This window comes from Carcharhinus amblyrhynchos, chromosome 33 (assembly GCF_965287045.1).
Source record: "Carcharhinus amblyrhynchos chromosome 33, sCarAmb.v2.hapA, whole genome shotgun sequence".
Taxonomy (NCBI): domain Eukaryota; kingdom Metazoa; phylum Chordata; class Chondrichthyes; order Carcharhiniformes; family Carcharhinidae; genus Carcharhinus; species Carcharhinus amblyrhynchos.
This window is the reverse complement of record NC_137356.1, coordinates 15,417,022-15,438,749: the sequence shown is the minus strand read 5'-3', so window position 1 is coordinate 15,438,749 and position 21,728 is coordinate 15,417,022. Positions and strand designations below refer to the sequence as shown.

The 21,728-nt window shown below is 45.8% G+C and overlaps 1 protein-coding gene across 1 annotated transcript in view; it reads right to left on the bottom strand.

Moving 5' to 3' along the window:
• Positions 1-21,728, bottom strand: part of atp13a1 (ATPase 13A1) — an 82,171-nt gene that overhangs the window by 25,119 nt on the left and 35,324 nt on the right. Inside the window, exons 11-14 of the mRNA XM_080216341.1 lie at positions 19,269-19,406; positions 12,184-12,304; positions 5,711-5,868; positions 545-720 (exon numbers count right to left, since the gene is read on the bottom strand). Coding sequence (XP_080072467.1) covers positions 545-720; positions 5,711-5,868; positions 12,184-12,304; positions 19,269-19,406 — 593 coding nt within the window. The remainder of the gene's footprint in view (positions 1-544; positions 721-5,710; positions 5,869-12,183; positions 12,305-19,268; positions 19,407-21,728) is intronic.

Here is a 21,728-nt window from a genome sequence, read left to right as displayed (position 1 = left end):
CCAACTATGAAGCAACAAAGGGTAAAGTGCTTTAGAAAGCATAAGACTTCAAAATATCAGGCTGTTGGCACATTCACTCTGGCATCCTTTTAAAAAAGGAAGTAGGACTACATACAGCAGCTATCCCCATAGGCCTCAGTTACAAGTCACTGCAGAATCCACCTCCACCACCTTTTCAGGCAGCACATTACAGATCACAATTCACGTTACATTTTCCCCACTCCTCCGCCCCCATCATCTCCCTTTTCTTCAGCCAATTATTTTAATTCCACGCACTTAGTAAGCGACTGTGGTTTACAAATTACCTACTGTGGTTGGGGGTGAGCACTGAAGAGAGGGAAGCAGTTAAGACTTTGTGCTGCGAGATCCATTTTTCAGATTATGCTCCAAGTTCGACCCATACCACGTCACGCCGCGCTGCGCCCTCCGCCATGCCGCCCCCCCCCCCCCCCCCCGCCCACCCTCAGGCACCCCTCGCCACACAATGCCCCCCCCTCCCTGGACATCCCTCATCACACCGCGCAGTGTCTCTGTAGCTCCTTACCATGCTACGTAGTGTCTCTGGCGCTCCTTTCACAGTACTGAAGTATTGGAGATCTGTGGAGCCCATCATTTCATACGAGCCTAGGACTGACATGCGTTTCAGTGCGCTGGCAAAGTGAAATCGCTGGTGGATTTTCAGACCCTGCGATTTGATACTTTTGGGAAAAACCTTCTCATCTAAGGAATAAAGACAAATGAGTGAGGCAACAGACTTTTAAAAAAATGAATTTGGTAACTCTTCCGCGAACTCTTGACTTTTACAATGGGCTTATTGAAACTATACCCTGCTGATTTGCAAGTGTCTTTGCAACACTGCACACTTGAAGCAGAAAACAATAAAACTGTTAATATTAAGGTAAACATTATTATTATTAACTAGAGTAACTGTTTTATGAAGCGTTAAGACCTCGAAATATCAGGCTGTCAGCACATTCACTCAGGCATCCTTTAAGAAAGCAGGACTACATGGAGCGGCTATTCCCATAGCCCTCAATCGCAAGTCACTGCTGAATCCACCTCCACCACCTTTTCAGGCAACAGATTGAAGATCACAATTCATGGTTCACATTTATTTCCCCCCTTCGTTTCTCCCCTGCCCCCCCCCCCCCCCACCTTTTTTAATAGGTCACTTATTTTAATGGCAAGCACTGTCACTTAGTAACCCCTTGCCCAGATCTTCAACAGCTCACTGGAGGCAGGGGCTGTATGTTGAGACTGGGAGGAGGTTAGCAAATTCCAAACTCTTTAAAGAAAAAGGAGATAAAAGTTAGAACTGGGTAAGTACCCAGAGGGTAACCAGCCCCAGGGGTAAGCTCCTCCAGGGAATTATCATCGATTCATTCTATGGCCACTTGTTGGAACACTCAGCGTGGCTTCTAAGAACTGACTGAGGGGCTCACAAGTCCAAGAATGAGGATAAAGTGGCAAAGAGTGTTTACTCAGAGATGATGACAAAAGATACCACGCAATGGGTTACCAGAATTGGCTGAACCAGCTGTGGACAGAAAGTAGCATGTAGATAGATTTAGACTTGCCACAGACCAGTTACCAATTGTTCCCTGGAGCGTTAGGACATTCACTAGTTACGACTTTGATTAATGATCGAGATGTAGGTGTTACGGCCGAGTTTTGCAGGGAAACCCACGCAGACACGGGAAGAATGTGCAGACTCCACACAGACAGTGACCCAAGCCAGGAATCAAACCCGGGTCCCTGATGCTGTGACGCAGCAGAGCTAACCATCATACCACCACTAGTTAACTCCCAGTCTAAAGCCCTCAGCTGCCCCGTGCCTTTGTGGGTTTCCCTGCAAAACTTAGCTGCAACATCTAGATCACTAATCAAAGTCGCAACTAGTGAATGTCCTAACATTCCTGGGAACCATTGGTAACTGGTCTCTGGCAAGTCTAAATCCATCAACACACCACTTTCTATCCACAGCTGGTTCAGTCAATTCTCAAAGGTAACCCATTGCGTGGTACCTTTTGTCATCATCTCTGAGTAAACACTCTTTGCCACTTTATCCTCATTCTCAGTGCTTGTGGATTTCTTGAGGAGTGTTGTCCCAACAGCGACTTGGAATGAAGTTTATAGAAAAATAAAGGAACCAGTTCGTTTACATTTCAAATGTTTCCGCAGAATGGGTCCTGGAGGACAAGAGGTCACACTTACAGACACGGATTGGATTTCAGGTGATCCTTATGGTAGAGAGGGGGAAGTGGCCACTGGCTCCTCAGATGAATGCTAAGCCACTCTATACCCTCACGGGAGAACAAGGGTCTTTCTCTAAATGCACAAAGGTCACTTTGTATTAAAACGTAGCATTCAGTAAGATAAATCAAGGTCAGTGAGATCTGGACTAATTCTGATCGCCTAGGGAGGGAACGTCCAAGAATAGCTATGCAAATTGACCATGCATTCATGTCTCAGCTTTCACACACTTCCACTTAGGCTGCCAAGAGTCTATATCAGGGGAAGTAATATTAAAATAAAGGGTGAATGGTTACAAAGTGCAGAAACAGAGGGGACATGTACACCTAAGTCATTGAAGGTGACACAGCAAGTTGAGAAAGCTGTCAATAAAGTATGTGGGATCCTGGCTTTATTTTACAGTAACTTTATTGCAGTGTTAATGTAAGCCTGCTTGCAACTAAAAATAAACTTTGTAGAGGACTCAGGATACAAAAGCCAATAAGTTGTGAAACTTAAACACCTGTTTGGCCTCAATTGGCATAATTTTCCCATACCTGGGTAATGCACTTCATAAAGAATGTGAAATGCTTTAGAGAGAGAGAGAGAGAGAGAGTGGAAAATGTCAGCAAGAATGGTTCCAGAATAGAGGGGTGGGAGAAGGATTGTCTTCCTCGAGACGGGAAGCTTGAGAGGAAATTTGATGGAGGTTTCCCAAATCATGAGTCTAAATGCAGTAGAGGGGAACTATTTACACTGATGAGGGTTGAGAACTGGAATGTACTGATAAAAAGTGATTAGCCAATGGTGACATGAGGAAAAACCATTTTACACAGCAAGTAGTCGGGATCTGAAATGCAACAAGTATTGTGGAGCAGGATTCAAAATCGGGCTTTCAAAGGGGAACTGGATAAGCACCTAAACAGAACGGAAATTTCTGGGCAAGAAAGTATTAATACACAAGGTAAGATCCCATGGCATTGGAGGTAATATATTTGTTTAGCTAGGGGATTGGCTAACCATCAGAAAGCAGAAAGACTGGGATATACATGAATTTTACTGGTTGGCAAATTGTAAATAGGGGGGTGTCACAGGGTTCAATCCTCAACTGTTTACAATCTGTAATGATGACTTGGTCATGTGGAGATGCCAGCTTTGGACAGGGGTAAACACAATGAGAAGTCTCATATCACCAGGTTAAAGTCCAACAGGTTTATTTGGCAGCACCAGCTTTCTGAGTCAGGAGCGATACTCTGAAAGCTGGTGCTGCCAAATAAACCTGTTGGACTTTTTAACCTGGTGTTGATAACTTAGTCACAGGGATAGACGGTACTCCAGTCAAATTTACGATTACAGTAAAATAGGCGGGAAACAAGTTGCAATGAGGAAATAAGGAATTTACAAATGGATATGGATAGGTTAGCTAGGTGGGCCACAACTTAGCAGGTGGAATTTAATGTGGATAAGTAATAGGTTATCCATTTTGGTCAGAGGAGTAATAAGGTAAATTACTATCTAAACGGAGAGAAACTTCACAATGCTTTGGTGCAGAGGGATCTGGGTGTCCTTGTGCATGTCCTTGTGTCTCTCAAAATACTTTCCAACAATCTTTTCACCACAGATGTGGGGCTCACTGGCCTGTAGTTCCCAGGCTTTTCCCTGCAGCCCTTTTTAAACAAAGGCACAACATTTGCCATCCTCCAACCTTCAGGCACCTCACCCGTGACTACCGACGATACAAATATCTCAGCTTGGGGACCCGCAATTTCCTCCCTAGCCTCCCACAATGTCCTGGGATATACGTCACATTCATTAAAGCGCATTTAGATAGGGATTTATCTATATGGATGCGCTTTAAGACTTCTAGCACCTCCTTTTCTGTAAAGGTACACTCCTCAAAACATCACTATGTATTTCCTTAACAACCATGCTTTTCTCAACAGTAAATACTGATGAGAAATGTTCATTTAGGATCTCAATAATCTCTTGTGGATCCGCACATAGATGACCTTGTTGATCCTTAAGAGGCCCTACTCACTCCCATTACTCTTCTGCCCTATTTGTAGAAGCTCTTTGGATTCTCCTTTGCTTCATCTGCCAAAACAAACTTGTGCTCCCTTTTTGCCTTCCTGATTTCTCTCTCAACTCTACTCCTACACCCTCTGTACTCTTCAAGGGATTCGCTTGATCCCAGCTGCCTACGCATTTCATGTTGCTCCACATGTCAAACCACCCCAACCACGCCCCTCCCTCCCCCACCCCCCAGGACAAATCATCCCACACTCAGGGTTACCTGACCCATTCCCTTAAAGGGGCTGTGCCTCAACATATATAACATAACCATTCTACGGTACTAATGCTAGATGTGGAACAGGATGGCTGGACTGGTGAATAATTTGCTTGCCATGTTCAGTTAAGAACAAAGACTGGATCAACTGGGCTTGGACTCACTGGAATTTAGAAGAATGAGAGGGGATCTCGTAGAAACATAAAATCCCGATGGGGCTGGACATGCTAGATGCGGGAAGAATGTTCCCGATGTTGGGGAAGTGCAAAACTAGGGGTCAGAGTCTAAGAATAATGGGTAAGCCATTCAGGACTGAGATGAGAAGGAACTTCTTCACTCAGAGTTGTGAATCTGTGGAATTCTCCATCACAGAAGGTTGTTGGGGCCAGTTCATTAGATATGTTCAAGATGGAGCTGTGGCCCTTGGGGCTAAAGGGTTCAAGGGGTTATGGACAGAAAGTGGGAGTGGGGTACTGAAAGTGCATGATCATACTGAATGGTGGCGCAGGCTCGAAGGGCCAAATAGCCTACTCCTGCACTATTTTCTATGTGTTTCTAAATCACCCAGGTAAGAGTTCATGGCAATGGCTGGAAAAATAGTTGGACTGCTTTAAGTTAAGGCATCATCATTTCTAAAGCCGAGGTAAGCGAACTAAGTCTGGAAGCAAAATACTAGGGGAGCAGTGGGGTTCGAGAATGATTTGAAAGTCAGACACAAATGCAGCGAGTCCTAAATTTAACACGAGGAGGAACAGGGAAAGACAAAAGGAAAAGGCTCAGAGCACAGGTGGAGTGACCAGGAAGAGAAAAACAAGAGATAGAACCGAGTGCACAAAAGAACAGCATTAGAGGCAGATAGTGCTAGGAAGCAAGTCCCACACAGTCATACAGCAATCTCACCTTCTTTATAGGGTTGGGGAAACTCGCCCCTGCAATTAAAAGGCTTGTATTTCATTTAGCAATTATACTTTACAGGATAGTTTTACCATTTAAAAACTGCAACAGCGAATGACTTCAATTATAAATACCAAAGCACCACTGATGAAGTCATTTGTATACAATTGGTTTTTTTTTAGAAAAGCATTTTTTTGTTTAACATGTGGCTTGAACTGGCAGCTGTTGCCACAGTAAAACAGAGAACATGCCCTTCACAGCACCGTGTTAACAGAGATACAAAAACAGCCTTGTCACCTTTCGTGAGGGTCCAGTCAACTGCAGTTAACATTGCCTTCTCAAGGGGGTCGCCAACCAATGTCCCATCGTCCATCTGCACCAGTGAATGACACGTCGCCACCACCCGGTGCGTTTGCAGGGGAATCTCTGATACTGGGGTCAACGCCGTTCCATCCCTGAAAAGGTGAGGAGGTCTCATCATCTCGTTCTCAATGCAGCAACTTCACAAGCAGCTTGGCTGCAGGATTTCCATCCAGAGTTTTAACAACTCAACTCTGCACAATTTAAACAAAAAAAAACCCACTGCCAAACGACCAAGTGGAATTATGTTTCAGTTAAAGACTTAAGTCACTGGTCAGCCTTGAGAGAATATCACACAACTCTTTCCCCCACCTCGTGCACACTTTGTATTATTGCTTTATTCTCTTTGAATATTCAGTTTTTTTAAAAAATTCATTCATGGGACATGGGCATCACTCACTGGGCCAGCATTTATTGCCCATCCCACTTGCCCTTGGAGGGCAGTTGAGAGTCAACCACATTGTTGTGGCTCTGGAGTCACATGTAGGCCAGACCGGGTGAGGATGGCAGATTTCCTTCTCTAAAGGACATTAGTGAATCAGAATGGGTTTTTTCTGACACTGGTTTCATGGTCATCAGTAGTACCTTAATTCCAGTTTTTTTTATTGAATTCAAATTCCACCATTTGCCGTGGTGGGATTCAAACCCACGCACCCAGAACATTAGCTGAGTATAAGGATTAATAGCCTAGAGGCAATACAATTAGGCCATCGCCTCCCCCAGAATGGGGAAGTGTGTGCTTTCATTGCTGCTTTGCTAGCACTTCAGTGTGGACAGAGTTCGGTCAGATTCCATAGCTGAGCCTCTGAACTGCTGGACTGCAACTGACAATGCAAAGAATGTGAAGCAGAGTTTCAACTTTTGCATCATTTGGCTATTTTATTTCTTCGCAGAATGCGAGCTTCTTGTCAGGCCAACAATTATTACCGTGCACAAGTTGTTTTTAGGATAATAAATGCTGGCCTTGCCAGCGATGCCCACATCCAGTGAATGCATTATAGAATGCTCACTTCCTTATCCAGCCTGTGTGTGACAGAGTTTGGGAACTATATTTAGACGGACTCAGCTCCCTCTCTCTAATGCAAAGCTGCATGTTTCACGGTCTCAGCAGCAAGCTCCAGGCGTCAGGAGTATGGGCCAGCTGTTTTTGCCCCCACTTGTTACTTTTACAATCTGGTATCTGTCTTGATGCAGCAAAATTACTGAACTAATAGTTTAAAGTTTATTTATTAGTGTCACAAGTAGGCTTACATTAACACTGCAATCAAGTTACGGTGAAAATCCCCTAGTCGCCACACCACTTCCACTGGGTTACCCCGAGGGAGAATTTAGCATGGCTGATGCACCTCACCAGCATGTCTTTTGGACCGCGGGAGGAAACTCACGCAGTCACAGGGAGAATGTACAGACTGCACAGTGACCCAAGCCGAGTCAGCATTTATTGTCCATTCCTTAAACTGAGCACCTTGCTCGGCCATTTCAGCGGTCAGTTAAGAGTCGACCACATTGCCGTGGATCTGGAGTCACATGTAGGCCAGGCCGGGTAAGGACAGCAGATTTCCTTCCCCATTAGTGAATCAAATAGGTTTTTACAACAATCAGCAACGGTTTCATTGGATTTTTAACTTTATTTGGATATAATCTTCAACATCCGCCTTGGTGGGATTCGAACCCGAGTCCCCATGGAATTACCCTGGTTTTCTGGATTACTAGCCCAGTGACCACTTCCCCACTGTCTCCCCTATACCTATTACCCCACTCATACACACAGCCGTTAATTGTAAAGCGAAGAATACTTGGCTTAAGGGCAGATGTCTAAAAGATTGATCATAAGTAGATTTTAAGAAGCATCTTAAAATGAGCAGAGAAAGATAGAGAGGAATTCCAAAACTTTGGTAGTCAACGCTGGGTCAGTTAAAATTAGGAAACTGCAGATACTTGAGGGTTGTGCAATTATGCGGGTTGGCGGGGTGGGGCAGTTGTGGGAGAAGCAAGGCCATGGAGAGATTTGGTTTGGAACCAAAGTAAGTCAGTGAGCAAAGAGGCGACAATTGCGTGTTTTAGCAACAAGACGCGGCAGACAATATCATGGATGTGGAAATGGGCAGGCATAGTGATGGCTGAAATCTGAAGCTCATCTCACGATTTGCAATAATACAATTGCAGCTAGTTGCTGGAGGACGGGGGAGGGGGTTTGGAGTCAGTGGCTAGGAAACAGAGCTTACGCCACAGTTAACAACAATGATTTCAGTCCTCCCAATATTTAATTTGGAGAAATTTCTACTCCGCTCTGTAAGGGATTGTGGGCAAGCAGCCCAATAAGTTTAATACAATGGAGAAGTTGTGAGGTGAGGTGTTGGTGACGTAGAACTGGATATCATCAGTGTACACATGAAAACTAACCAGTCATCTGCACACAAAAAACTCCCACAAACAGCAATGCGATTATAACCAGATACTCTCTTTCTCTGTGACACTGATTTGAGGGATGAGTGGGGAGGCCCATAAAACATCTCTCAGGAGGTCAAACGTCACTCGCCAACTCAGGGGAGACCCTGGCTTGTGACTGACCGAAGTGGAGATGACACATTCGGGGAGGCACCAAGAGAACTCTCAGAGGAACTTGGTTGAGGGGGGGGGAGACATGCAAAGACAAAGTTAACGCAGAGAGTGCACACGGGCCTCCAAACAACTCATTTAGCCTTTAAGTACCATCTACCCTGCCCTGTACGTGACAGAGTCTATCACCCAACCCACTGAACCAGAAAGGAACCAAAGTCATCCTTGAGCCTAAGCTGGGGGACAGGGAATCCCAAGCCAGGGTGGGGAGGGGGGAAGGGGAGCAGCGGCAGGGGTGTTGGTAAAGAGGGGCAATAACTTTCCTGCTGTCACAAACATCGCCATGGCATCTTTTAGTTCCACCTGAGAGGGTGTATGGGCTCTCATCTGAAAGACAACAACATCTTCCGTCAACGTTTAAAGTTTTTAAACTTTATTTATTAGCCACAAGTAAGGCTTACATTAACAATGCAATGAAGTTACTGTAAAATCCCTCAAGTCACCATATTCCGACACCTGTTTGGGTCAACGCACCCTAACCAGTCTGTCTTTCAGACTGCGGGAGGAAACTGGAGCACCCGGAGGAAACCCACACAGGCATGGGGAGAACATGCAGACTCCACACAGACAGTGACCCAAGCCGGGAATTGAACCCGGGTCCCTGGCACTGAGAGACAGCAATGCTAACCACTGTGCAATACTACACTGAGGTGTCAGCCACATCTCTGCGCTCATCTACTGTAGCCCACACCTGCTCAATTTGAGCTGAGGGGGTGCTACCAACAAGAATGAAACTAGGTCAATTCAACCACACCCAGGTGGAGAGATACTGGAGGGTGGCCTGGCCAACCACGTCAATTAGCTACAGGCAAACCCGGAAGAAAGAAACAATGTACAGGGCCCAGCTCGCTAAAAGGGAAGACAGATTAAGAATCAAATCACTATAAGCTTTCTTAAAATATATATATATATTATAATAAAGACAACTGTAGCTTCATTTCTGTACAGCCTGCAATTTCAACACAGCTCCCTAGAGGTCACTGTAGACCATAGGAAAAACAACCTGCATTAAAATGTGACTATTTCTGTCAACGGTTATTCTGGACAAGACAGGAATCTTTTGGAGATTTGTTATTTCTACAGCAAGGGAGGGCCACAAACAGGGAAGGAGGCCAGCGGGGAGGAACTCAAATCTGTGCAATGAATAGAGTCGCTTCACCGAACAGGGTGCTGGCAATGCAGATGTCCCAGGGCACCGATTGCTGAGATTTTCTAAATCTACCTGCGCAGATCAGAGGAAAGGTTACTTACAAATTAGGAGTCAGCCATTCGGCCCCTTGCACTTGATCTGCGACCCTACAAGACAGTGTTTGATGGGGGACAGTGTAGATGGAGCTTTACTGTATCTAACCCCATGCTGTACCTGTCCTGGGAGTGTTTGATGGGGACAGTGTAGAGGGAGTTTTACTCTGTATCTAACCCCGTGCTGTACCTGTCCTGGGAGTGTTTGATGGGGACAGTGTAGAGGGAGTTTTACTCTGTATCTAACCCCGTGCTGTACCTGTCCTGGGAGTGTTTGATGGGGACAGTGTAGAGGGAGCTTTACTCTGTATCTAACCCCGTGCTGTACCTGTCCTGGGAGTGTTTGATGGGGACAGTGTAGTGGGAGCTTTACTCTGTATCTAACCTTGTCCTGTGCCTGTCCTGGGAGTATGTGATGGGGACAGTGTAGAGGGTTAAAGGAATTAGCCATGGTAAATGTGTAGGGTTATCATAGAATCTCTACAGTATAGAAGGAGGCCATTCAACCCATCAAGTCTGCACCAATCCCAATCCCACCCTATTCCCTAACCCTCATTTACCCTGCTAATCCCCCACCCCCCCGACACTAGGGTCAATTTAGCCTGGCCAATCCACCTAAACCGACCATCGTTGGACCATGGGAAGAAACTGGAGCATCTGGAGAAAACCCACACAGACACAGGGAGAACGTGCAGACTCCACATAGACAGTGACCCAAGGCTGAGAATTGAACCTGGGTCCCTGGCGCTGTGAGGCAGTAGTGCTAACCACTATACCAGCAGTTATGGGGATAGGGTGGAGAGGAAAAAGACCTAGGCATGATACTCTGTCAGACAGAGTTGGTGCAGACGTGATGGGCTGAATGGCCTTCTGCATTGCACGAATTCAATAATTCACTCCCAGAGCACAAGATGGGTTTTGACTCCGTAATGAAAGTGACCACAATCTTTCGTATCTAACTATACAGCTGACTGCTTCCAACTTCATCATAAACACCGGGCTTTCCAAGCTTCTTTTCACTCCATGACATGCAAGCATTGCTGACGAGACCAGCATTTATTGCCCATCCCCGTTTCCCCCTCGAGAAGGTGGCGGTGAGGGGTTATCTTGAACCGCTGCAGCCCGTATGATGCAGGTATGCCCAGGGTGCTGTTAGGGTGGGGCAGGTGTCAATATGTTGAGTGTTGGGAGAGGGCATCGTGGTCAGGCGGCATGGCGTGAAGGGCATGACGCGGCTCTCCCACCTGGTGGTACATGCAAAGCAAGATCCCATACTTAGCTGGGCACTATGGGCAGCAGCCTTCTTTGAAGGAAGAGGAAGAATTGGAAGGCAAGTGAAACCGTGTCTTTACTGGATGCACGATAATGAGGGGAGAGATTGACGGGCATTCCCAAGTAGTCACATGTCATACGATCTGCTGTGTAAAAGCAACAGCAACTTTCAGTTATAAAGCACTTATAATGGAGTAACCCATTGCAAGGGGCACAGTAAGAAGAATAAAGAGCAGTAAAAGGACAAGAAAGGCCCTTCAGCCCTCCAAGCCTGCACCAATCATGTTTATCTATCTAAACTAACCGCTTATATTCCTCTGTTCCCCATCTGTTCATGTGTCTATCAAGACAAGTCTTAAGTATGACTAACGTAACTGCCTCAACCACCTCACTTGGCAGTGCATTCCAGGCCCCCACCACCCTCTGTGTAAAATACTTCCCCCGCAAATATCCACTGAACACCTCCCCCCTTACCTTGAACTTGTGCCCCCTTGTAATTCTCATTTCTGCTCTGGGAAAAATTTTCCAAATGTTCACTTTATCTGTACCCCTCATAATTTTATAATCTTCTATCAGGTTGCCCCTCAGCCTCCGTCTTTCCAGAGAGAACAATCCCAGTTTATTCAATCTCTCCTCATAGCGAATACCCTCCATACCAGGCAACATCCTGGTAAACCTTTTCTGTACTCTTTGCAAAGCCTCAATGTCCTTCTGATAGCTTGGTGACCAGAATTGGACACAGTATTCCAAATATGGCTTAATCAACGTTTTAAACAACTGTAACATCACAGCATGAAGTCTCACAACACCAGATTAAAGTCCAACAGGTTTATTTGATCTCGAGCTTTCGCAGCACTGTTCCTTCAGCAGTGCTCCTGGAAGCTCGTGGTACTAAATAAACCTCTTGGACTTTAACCTGGTAGCGTGAGACTTCTTACTGTGTTTACCCCAGTCCAACGCCGGCATCTCCACATCATTGCAGGGGGCTTCACAGGAGCATAAACAGGATGTAACATTATGTCAAAGGTGACCAAAAGCTTTGTCAGGGTTAGGAGCACTTTAAAAGGAGAGAGGCACAGACTGGGGAAGAGCTTTAGGGAGGGGATTCCCTGAACTTTGAGCTGAAGACTACAATTGATGCGAGAATGAAAACCGTGGATGGGAAGTGGTCAGAACTGAAGGAGAAGGAGCAGGTGCATGTGGGAATGGGGCAGGCAAATGAAAGGGAGAAAAGTTATGAGTACCCATGCTGCTGTGCCCCAGGAGGTAATGCTCACCTGAGTCCAGCGACCCCTCTAACAACCAGGTTGTCACTCGTCAGAGTGCCCGTCTTGTCGAAGCAGCAGAATTCCACTTTGCCGGCAAAGGGGATTCGGAAAGGTTCTGTGCAGTAAACATCTAAAAAGGAAGCAGCAGGTACAACATTATTGCTCCTAACTCCAGGCCACAGAGCTGAAGGTGACACAAACATTGACAATCTTTTACACGAAGGCTTTACCAATCCCGCATTCCTACATCAACTACAGCCACGATGGCAGAAAAGTAGTTTACAATGTCCTGAGGTCAAGGGTGGCACAGAGGTTAGCACTGCTGCTTCACAGCTCCAGGGACGTGGGTTCGATTCCCGGCTTGGGTCACTGTCTCTGTGGAGTTTTCACATTCCCCTCATGTCTGCGTGGGTTTCCTCCAGGTACTCTGGGGGTTAGTTTGATTGGCCATGCTAAAAATTGCCCTTAGTGTAGGTTAGAGGGATTAGTAGGTAAATATGTAGGGATATGGAGGCAGGGCCTGGGTGGGATTGAGGTCAGTGCAGACTTGATGAGCCAAATGGCCTCTTTCTGTATTGTAGGGTTTCTACGATTTTAAGTTATGAAAGGCGCTTTGGAAATGAAAGTGCCTTTCAATACTAAAAAAAAAGCATTTCACTAAAGGGCTCGATCTTGATTGTACAACCAGTATAGAAAGTTTGGCTGGAGTGAGAAGACCGAGGAGGGGTTAAGAGGTGGGGGAAAGAAAAAGTTGGGGAGGCCAAGGGACAGAACTGGAGAGGGTAGGATAGGAATAGGGTGAGGCTGTTTGGCCCCTTGAGCATCTTCTACCATCTATTCAGGACACAGTTAAGCCACGTCACATCAATACCCTTCATCCAATTAAAATCGACAGGTTTGTTTCAACTGAAGTGACAGGGAGGAGGGGTTGATTGGAAGATCAGAACCATCATGGAATCCCACTGAATCCGCACCAAACACAATGCCACAAGGCCCAATTCCCATAACCCCTCATACTTACCCTGCTAATCGTCTGACATTAAGGGGCAATTTAGCATGGCCAATCCACCTAACCCGCACATCTTTGGACTGTGGGAGGAAACCCATGGAGACACGGGGAGAACATGTAAACTCTGCACAGACAGTGCCTGAAGCTGGGAATTGAACCCGGGTCCCTGGCGCTGAGGCGCACTGGTGCTAACCACTGTGCCAATATGCAAAAATAGTAAAAAAAAACAGGGCTATGAGTTTGCAGAGGCGGAGCAAGATGGGGAGCTGGTGAGGACAGATTTCAGCACACGACAGGACACAAGTGGCAAGAACTCCTCATTCTCCGCTTGCTGCCTTTGAGCCAGCTAGCAATCCATGCTGCCACTTATTCTGACTCCACATGCGCTGACCTCAGCCATTCATTTATTATGTGGCACCTTACTAAAGGCCCTTCAAAATTCATTACAACTTCTACTGCACGTTCCCACTCATCCGAAAATTCCTTAGAAATTCAACAGCCTTGCAAGCATAGGGAAGCCAATTCAATCTGATAACAGTGGAATAGGAGTAGGCCATTTGGCCCTTCGAGCCTGCTCCACCATTCATTTTGATCAAATTCAATATCCTGATCCCCCCCTCTTCCTCCCATATCCCTTGATCCATTTAACCCCAAAAGCTACATCTCATTTCTTCTTGAAATCACACAACGTTTTGGCCTCAACTATTTTCTGTGGTACTGAATTCGACACATTTATCACCCTCTGGGTGAAGAGATTGCTCCTTACCACAGTTCTAATCTTCAAACGATGACACCGCACCCCCCCCTCCCCCACAACCCCAAGTTCTGGACTCCCCCACCATCGGGAACATTTTCTGAATCTATCCTGCAGCAGTCTGTCCACCATCGCCCACCCTCCCGGGTGTGCAAAGAATTCGGAATAGATCTCAAAAACACAGCTTCAAGCTATTTAAGAAGATACTTGATTACAGAAATGAAGGACCTATTTTTCACCAAGTTGGCCTCAGCATTCTGGCTTTCCCCACTCTGGCCCCAGTTAACACACAGGAATTTTGTTTCCAGTAACACCACGACTTTAAATTTTAAAGAAAATCACATCGAAACGTGTGCAATGGCAGACTCGCTCGTGGGTTCTTTTTCTCCAAATGTCACAATTAGCAGTTAAATACTACAGGTGAGTTATTTAACTGCAAGACAAGAAACTCTTCCCCCCCCCGGTGATGGGTTACATCTCACAGACACCACAGTCATCGAGAGCTAATCTTAAACAAACACAGGCACCACATCTGTACATCAGAGGACTTGTCCATCTGATAGAGCGCGCCCCATGTCAATTCACAGCAGAAGATTTATTGCCACTTGAGGAATTATATCAGCACTAAATAAAAAGCATGCATTTATGGTTCTCTCGTCAATGTCGAAGGGCTGGACCAACCGAGGGAAAGGCGAGCCAAAGTGGAATGGATTACGATTGTGGGTTGGCGCTGAGCTTTCCCTTTCTTAGTCCCCCTGCCTACAAAGTGCTGTTGCTGGCCAGGGGAGGGTGCACTCTATCACCAACTCCCCCGTAGCCCATTAATTCAATCACGTGAATGGCCGGCTCAGTGGTTAGCACTGCTGCCTCACAGCACCAGGGACCCGAGCTCGATTCCCAGCTTGGGTCACTGACTGCACGGAATTTGCACGTTCTCCCCCTGGGGTTTCCTCCGGGTACTCTAGTTTCCTCCCACAGTACAAAGATATGGGGGTCAGGTTTATTGGCCTTGCTAAACTGCCCCTCAGTGTCAGGGGGCTAGCTAGGGTAAATGCATGGGGATAGGGTGGGATAGCGGCTGGTCCTGACTTGATGGGCTGAATAGCCTGCTTCTGCACTGTAGGATTCTGTGAGTCATCACAGCTAACAAGTGCATGCTATTCAACCACAACAGGAGCCACTGGGTAACAAACAGGAGTGGGAAGACCATAAGATATAGGAGCAGAATGAGGTTATTCAGCTCATCGGGTCTGCTTCACCATTCAATCATGGCTGCTATGATTCTCATCCCCATTCTCCTACCTTTTCCTCTTAACCCTGGATCCCCTTATTGAACAAGAACCTATCTATCTCTGCCTGAAAGACACTCAATGACCTGGCCTCCACAGCCCTCTGTGGCAATGAGTTCCACAGATTCCCCTTAGAAGGGTCAGTCACAAGGGGATATAGGTTCAAGGTGAGGAGTAGGCGGTTTAGGGCAGATGTTCTCCCCGTGTCTGCACGGGTTTCCTCCCACATCCGAAAAAGTTTTCTTTATTTTTTAGTTAAAAGGCAGGCTTACATTAACACTCCAATGAAGTTATTGTGCAATTCTCCTAGTCATCACATTCCGGCGCCTGTTCTGGTTAATGCACCAGACATATATTGGCCGTGCTAAATTCTCCCTCCGTGTACCCAAACAGGCGCAGGAGTGTGGCGACTAGGGGATTTTCACAGTAATTTCATTGCAGTGTTAATGTAAGCCTTACTTGTGACTAATAATAAACAAAGTTTTAAAAAAATTCTCTTTGTTCTTGAGCAATTTGTTTGAGTGCAAATCCAGCCCTTAGATCTGCAGCCATTCAAATCACCTTTTGCATCTGGTCAGGTGGATGAGTCTGTTGCGATATGCAACTAGCATTCCTGGCTCATAACTCTCACATAAAGAGGAGAACACACTGACTTTACACACATTAGCAGTCTGACACAGCTTGTCAAGCCATATTCTTGACTTGGCCTAGCTCTGAACATCCCAAAAACATTTGCATTGCCAGCCCCAATTTTTATTAGGATATAAATCTATATCATGATTATGAGAAGATTACCAAGTAAAATAATATGACAACCATGAGACACGCTGGAAAACAAATTTCTCCATCACATATCAAGGACGTTTGGGTCTTATTGGGTACCGGTTACTAGAAACTCTATACTTGCCCCATTAACCATTTTAAACCAGAAAAAGTTTATTGGCTACCAATTAGCAATAACGTTCTTGCGCGTCATGGACACACATCTGACATTTGCTCACTAGTTATGGAATTTTATAGCAGTTGGCCTATTGTGCCTGTGACAGCTGCCTGAAGGACTTTGCCTCATAATTCCATTTCCCTGATCTTTATGAATCTTCCCTGCTAGAAGACAAACGAGTATAAATTCTGCTTTGCCCAGCATGCCTGGTCAGACAGTGCACGAGAAAACATTCTGCTAACCTCTGCAATTATCTTAAACTTATTCTTCTCTATTCTATTCAATAGCACAGTGGTAGAGTGGTTAGCACTGCTGCCTCACAGTGCCAGGGAATCGGGTTCAATCCCCGGCTCGGGTCACTGTCAGTGTGGAGTCTGCACGTTTCACCTCGTGTCAGCGTGGGTTTCCTCCGGGTGCTCCGGTTTCCTCCCACACTCCAAAGGTGTGTGGGTTAGGTGCATTGACCTGCTAAATTCTCCTTCAGTGCACCCAAAAAGTAAACAATGGACTGGTGTGCCAACAGTAAATCAGAAGTTGTGGACCAGCGCGGTGGTCAGCTCTGCTGCTTCACAGCGCCAGGGGCCCAGGTTCAATTCCCAGCTTGAGTCACTGCTTGTGGGGAGTTTGCAAATTCTCCCTGTGTATGAGTTTCTGCCCACAGTCCAAAGATGTGCTGGTTAGGTGGATTGGCCACGCTAAATTGTCCCTTAGTGTCAGGAAATCTAGCTAGGATAGGGCCAGGTGGGACTGTGGTCAGTGCAGACTCAATGGGCTGAATGGCCTCCTTCTGCACTGTAGGGATTTTGTGAATGGTAGGACACTGGGAAGTTCTGTGGAGCAAAGGGACCTTGGTGTGATTGTCCACAGATCTCTGAAATCAGAAGGGCACGTTAGTAGGGTGGTGAAAAACACATTTGGGACACTTGCCTTTATCAATCAAGGCACAGGTTACAAAAGCAGTGAAGTTATATTGGAGTTGTATAGAACTTTGGTGAGGCCACAGCTGGAGCACCGCGTGCAGATCTGGGCACCACATTATAGGAAGGGTGTGATTGCACCAGAGGGGGTGCAGAGGAGAATGCTGCCTGGGATGGAACATTTAAGTTATGAAGAGAGGTTGGGTAGGCTTGGGTCATTTTCTTTGGAGCAGAGAAGGCTGAAGGGGTGACCTGATCAAGGTGTACAAAATTATGGGGGACATGGACAGAGTAGACGAGGAGCAGCTGCTCCCCTTAGAAGGGTCAGTCACAAGGGGACATAGGTTCAAGGTGAGGGGTAGGCGGTTTAGGGCAGATGTGAGGAAAAAAACTTGGTTACCCAGAGGGTGGTGACAGTCTGGACTGCGCTACCTGGGAGGGTGGAGGCAGCGGGATGCCTCATATTCTTTAAAAAGTACTTGGATGAGCACTTGGCACGCCATAACATTCCAGGCTGTGGACCAAGTGCTGGTAGATGGGGTTAGCTGGGAAGTCAGGTGTCAGTGCAGTCTTGGTGGGCTGATGGGCCTCTTCTGCATTGTGAGATTCTGTGATATTTAGTAATTCAAATGGTTGGTACAAATACCTTACCTCCAGTTACTTATCAAAACCCTCATGATTTTTGAGTGATTCAATCTCATCTCCTCACCACTTTTACAAAAGAAAGAAAATAGTTTCTATCAACTTTCCTCAATCAGAACATTCTATCTCCGGTATCATTTCAGCACATCTCATCTGTACCCTCTCTGGGGCCTGGACATAACCAGAGATCCCCAAAACCAGACAATCATCCTTGGCCAAAGGGCCATATACATTTTTTTGACTCTTACAGCTTTATTTTAAAGCCAAGAATCCAAGCAACTTTATCAAGTCCTTCCACCATTTTGCCTGAGCACATATTTAAATTACCCTTTTCTTTGGTCAGTTCCCTCCAATTTTACATTTGAAGGGATTATTCTGAGTCAGATACCCTTCAGAACAATCACCAAGCTGTTATCCCTCTCAGTGACTTGGCATTGAAGGTTGGCAGCCAGGTGCAGGGAAAGGGTCATTGCAGTGCAGCGCATTCACGCAGTACCCCAATACCCAGACTCCCAGTGGAGATTATGGCGAGCAAGAGAGAGTTGTGAGTTTTTATTTTATTTATTCGTGAGACATTAGCGTCGCTAGCTGGGCCAGTATTTATTACCCATCCTTAGTTGCTTGACAGCAGTTGAGAGTCAACTACATTGCTGTGTCTCTGGAGTCACATGTAGGCTAGATCAGGTAAGAACGGCAGATGTCCTTCTCTAAAAGGACATTAGTGACCCAGATAGGTTTTTCCAATAATAGTTTCATGGTCATCAATAGATTCTTAATTTTGTTTTAATCTGCTGTGGTGGATTCAAACCTATGTCTCCAGAACATGAGCTGAGTTTCAGAGTTAATAGTTAGGTGATAATATCACATTGCCTCCCCAGATTGAGATCATAGAATACTAGAATCCTACAATCCCTACACTACGAGGCCATTCAGCCCATCGAGTCTGTATTGATCATGATCTAACTCAGGCTCTATTTTGGTAACCCCACACATTTACTTGGCTAATCCCAACACTAGGGTCAATTTAGCATGGCCAATGCACCTAACCCACACATCTTTGGGCCGTGGGAGGAAACCGGAGCACCCAGAGGAAAGCCACGCAGACACGGGGAGAACATGCCAACTCCACACAGATAGTGACCCAAGGCTGTAATTGAACCTGGGACCCTGGCACTGTGAGGCAGCAGTGTTAATCACTGCCACTTGGATCTGCTGATTCAATAGAGACAAGCAATCGAATGAAGGGGTCCTCTGGTCAGTTTTCCCCAGTTGTTCACTCGATAAAAGGGTTTCCAGGACAAGTGGTCAGCCATCACTGAGCTTGGAGCACTTCTGCCTCTACGCCAGAGTTGTGGGTTCAAGGTACACTCCAGAATGGCTTAGATTCTGCGCGAATATAAAATGCCCATCATCTATTTTCTGTAGCTGTGGTTGCAGTGATTTCCAGCGTACAATGGTTTCAGAAAGTTAACGGAATGTGAAGCACCTTCTAGCAGCAACTGAACCCCGACACTGAGCGTTTATAGCAGCACACAGTACTTACGCAGTTTAGCCAGTGCAATAAGAGATGTGTTGACTGCCAGTGACAATTCAATTGGGAGCTCCGGAGGGACAACGGATGTCAGGATTAGTGTGCACTCCAAAAACAACTTGTAGCGGTTTCTGTTTGGGTCCTTTGTACCTGCAAGCATGAATGTCAAAGGTTCAGAAACACCCATGATGAATATAATTCTTAGAAACAATTGAATTGATTTATGCCAACCGTGAGATTTGGTTAATCATAGATCATCTCATCCTGTAGAGCTCGTTGCTGGAGAAAATAAAGCGTTAATGCACATTATAAAAAGGTTAAATTTTATTTATTAGTCACAAGTTGGCTTACATTAACACTGCAATGAAGTTACTGCGAAAATCCCCAAGTGGATAATGGATCTAATTGGGGAAAAGGCATCAAAACATAATCCTCTAATTAAATTAGCTACAGTACTAGTGGGGCGGCAGTGGTTAGCACTGCTGCCCCACAGCTCCAGGGACCCGAATTCGATTCCCAGCTTGGGTCACTGTCTTCATGCAGTCTACACACTCTCCCCGTGTCTGTGTGGGTTTCCTCCAGGTGCTCTGGTTTCCTCCTACAGTCTGAAAGATGTGCCGGTTAGGGTGCTAAATTCTCCCTCAGTGTACCCGAACAGGCGCCGCAGTACAAATCTGTGGAATTCACTACGCATGGATGCTGAGACAGTGAGTAAATTTGAGGAGTGAGACAGATTTTTAATTGGTAACGGATTGAAGGATCACAGGGAGAAGGTAGGAAAATGGGAATGAGGAGCATATCAGCCCTGTTCTTGTGAACTTTTTCAGCACTCTCTTTAATGCCTAGTTGAAGGGGTGGGGGGAGACAGTGCTGCTGACAAAGGGGACTGGTGAATCATGCTGGCTCGGATAGCCAGAAAATCCTGCCAATCTCAGTTTAGTTCTGTGCAACATTGTTGTGTTGCTAAGGGGTGTGCCGGACAACACTGAAATGCAATCTTAATGGCCTATGAATGTAGAATTTTGTTATGATTTTGAGAGTATTAAGGTAAAATTAAAGTTTTTTTTTAGTCACAAGTGGGCTCACCTTACCACTGCAAAGAAGTTACAATGAAAATTCCAGTTGCCACACTGTGTGCGGAGTCTCCATGTTCTCCCCGTGTCTGCATGGGTTTTCCTTGGTTGCTCCAGTTTCCTCCCAAAGTTTGAAAGGGGTGTTGTTAGGTGGATTGGCCATGCTAAATTCTCCCTCAGTGTACCCAAACAGGAGCCAGAATGTGACGACTGGGGGATTTTCACAGTAACTTCACTGTAACATTATTGTAAGCCTACTTGTGACACTAGCGAAACTTTAAATATGAAATCTGTGCATTCCAGAAACATCCACTGTTTAGTAAATTGTTTCAGAAAATGATTTTGCCCCGATCTCTCACTCAGCACAAAAAGCAGTTCATATCCCTGGCAGCTAGTTTTAATTTTTTCACCCCCACTGATCTTCAAACAGGAGTTATAAAACTCTGGCAAGCATCACCTCCTCTACCAACCAGAGCCACTCCACCTCAAACTGGCATGACATTTATCACGACATAACCGTCAGTGACCGAATACAGGACGAAAGGAGATTGTTCAATAAATAACCTCTTGTGCACAAACTGCATCAGCACGCGTAGGAGACGGTACAGTGCAGTAGATTAGTGCAGAGCTAACATGCTTGTCACATTTTAATCCAGATGAATGGGTAGCCTGTCTCCCATGAAAAGTGAGAGTTTCTGCAGCATACACAGACAAGGATAGTAACAAAAACGCTGAAACAGTTGTATGTTATGTAACATGTTTAAAACATAAATACACCTCTACCCTTGTGCTAAAACAAAGCGCGTAGGGGTAGCAAATTTAAAACAGAGCTGAGGAGAAATGACTTCTCCCAAAGGGTTGTGAATCTGTGGAATTCACTACGCATGGATGCTGGGACAGTGAGTAAATCTGAGTGAGACAGATTTTTAACTGGTAATGGACTGAAGGATTACAGGGAGAAGGCAGGAAAATGGGGAGGAGGAGCATATCAGCCATGATCAAATAGCGGAGCAGACTCAATGGGCCAAGTGACCTATTTCTGGTCCTATATCTTTATGTTATATTATGTTAAAACTCTCCACTGACTCTACCCACGTGCTAACACCAGGCACGTTAAAACCCTCCTCTGTCCACCACCAAGACATTTTACAGAAATCATTGAAAAATACAACAGAGTTGACGAAGCTCAGAGAACCCCCAAGCCTAATCCCACCTTGATGCACTGGGCCCATAGCCCTGTGGGTCACGGCTCTTCAAGAAAATGAGTAGACGTCTGGTCAGATAACCCGACACTGGCCATTATCAAATGCCAACTAATGGAGTGGTGTTTGCAAAGCAACTTTTATCCCCCTCACTGTGGCTCCAATTTGAATAAAGGAAAGGACAAGGAAAGAGGAGA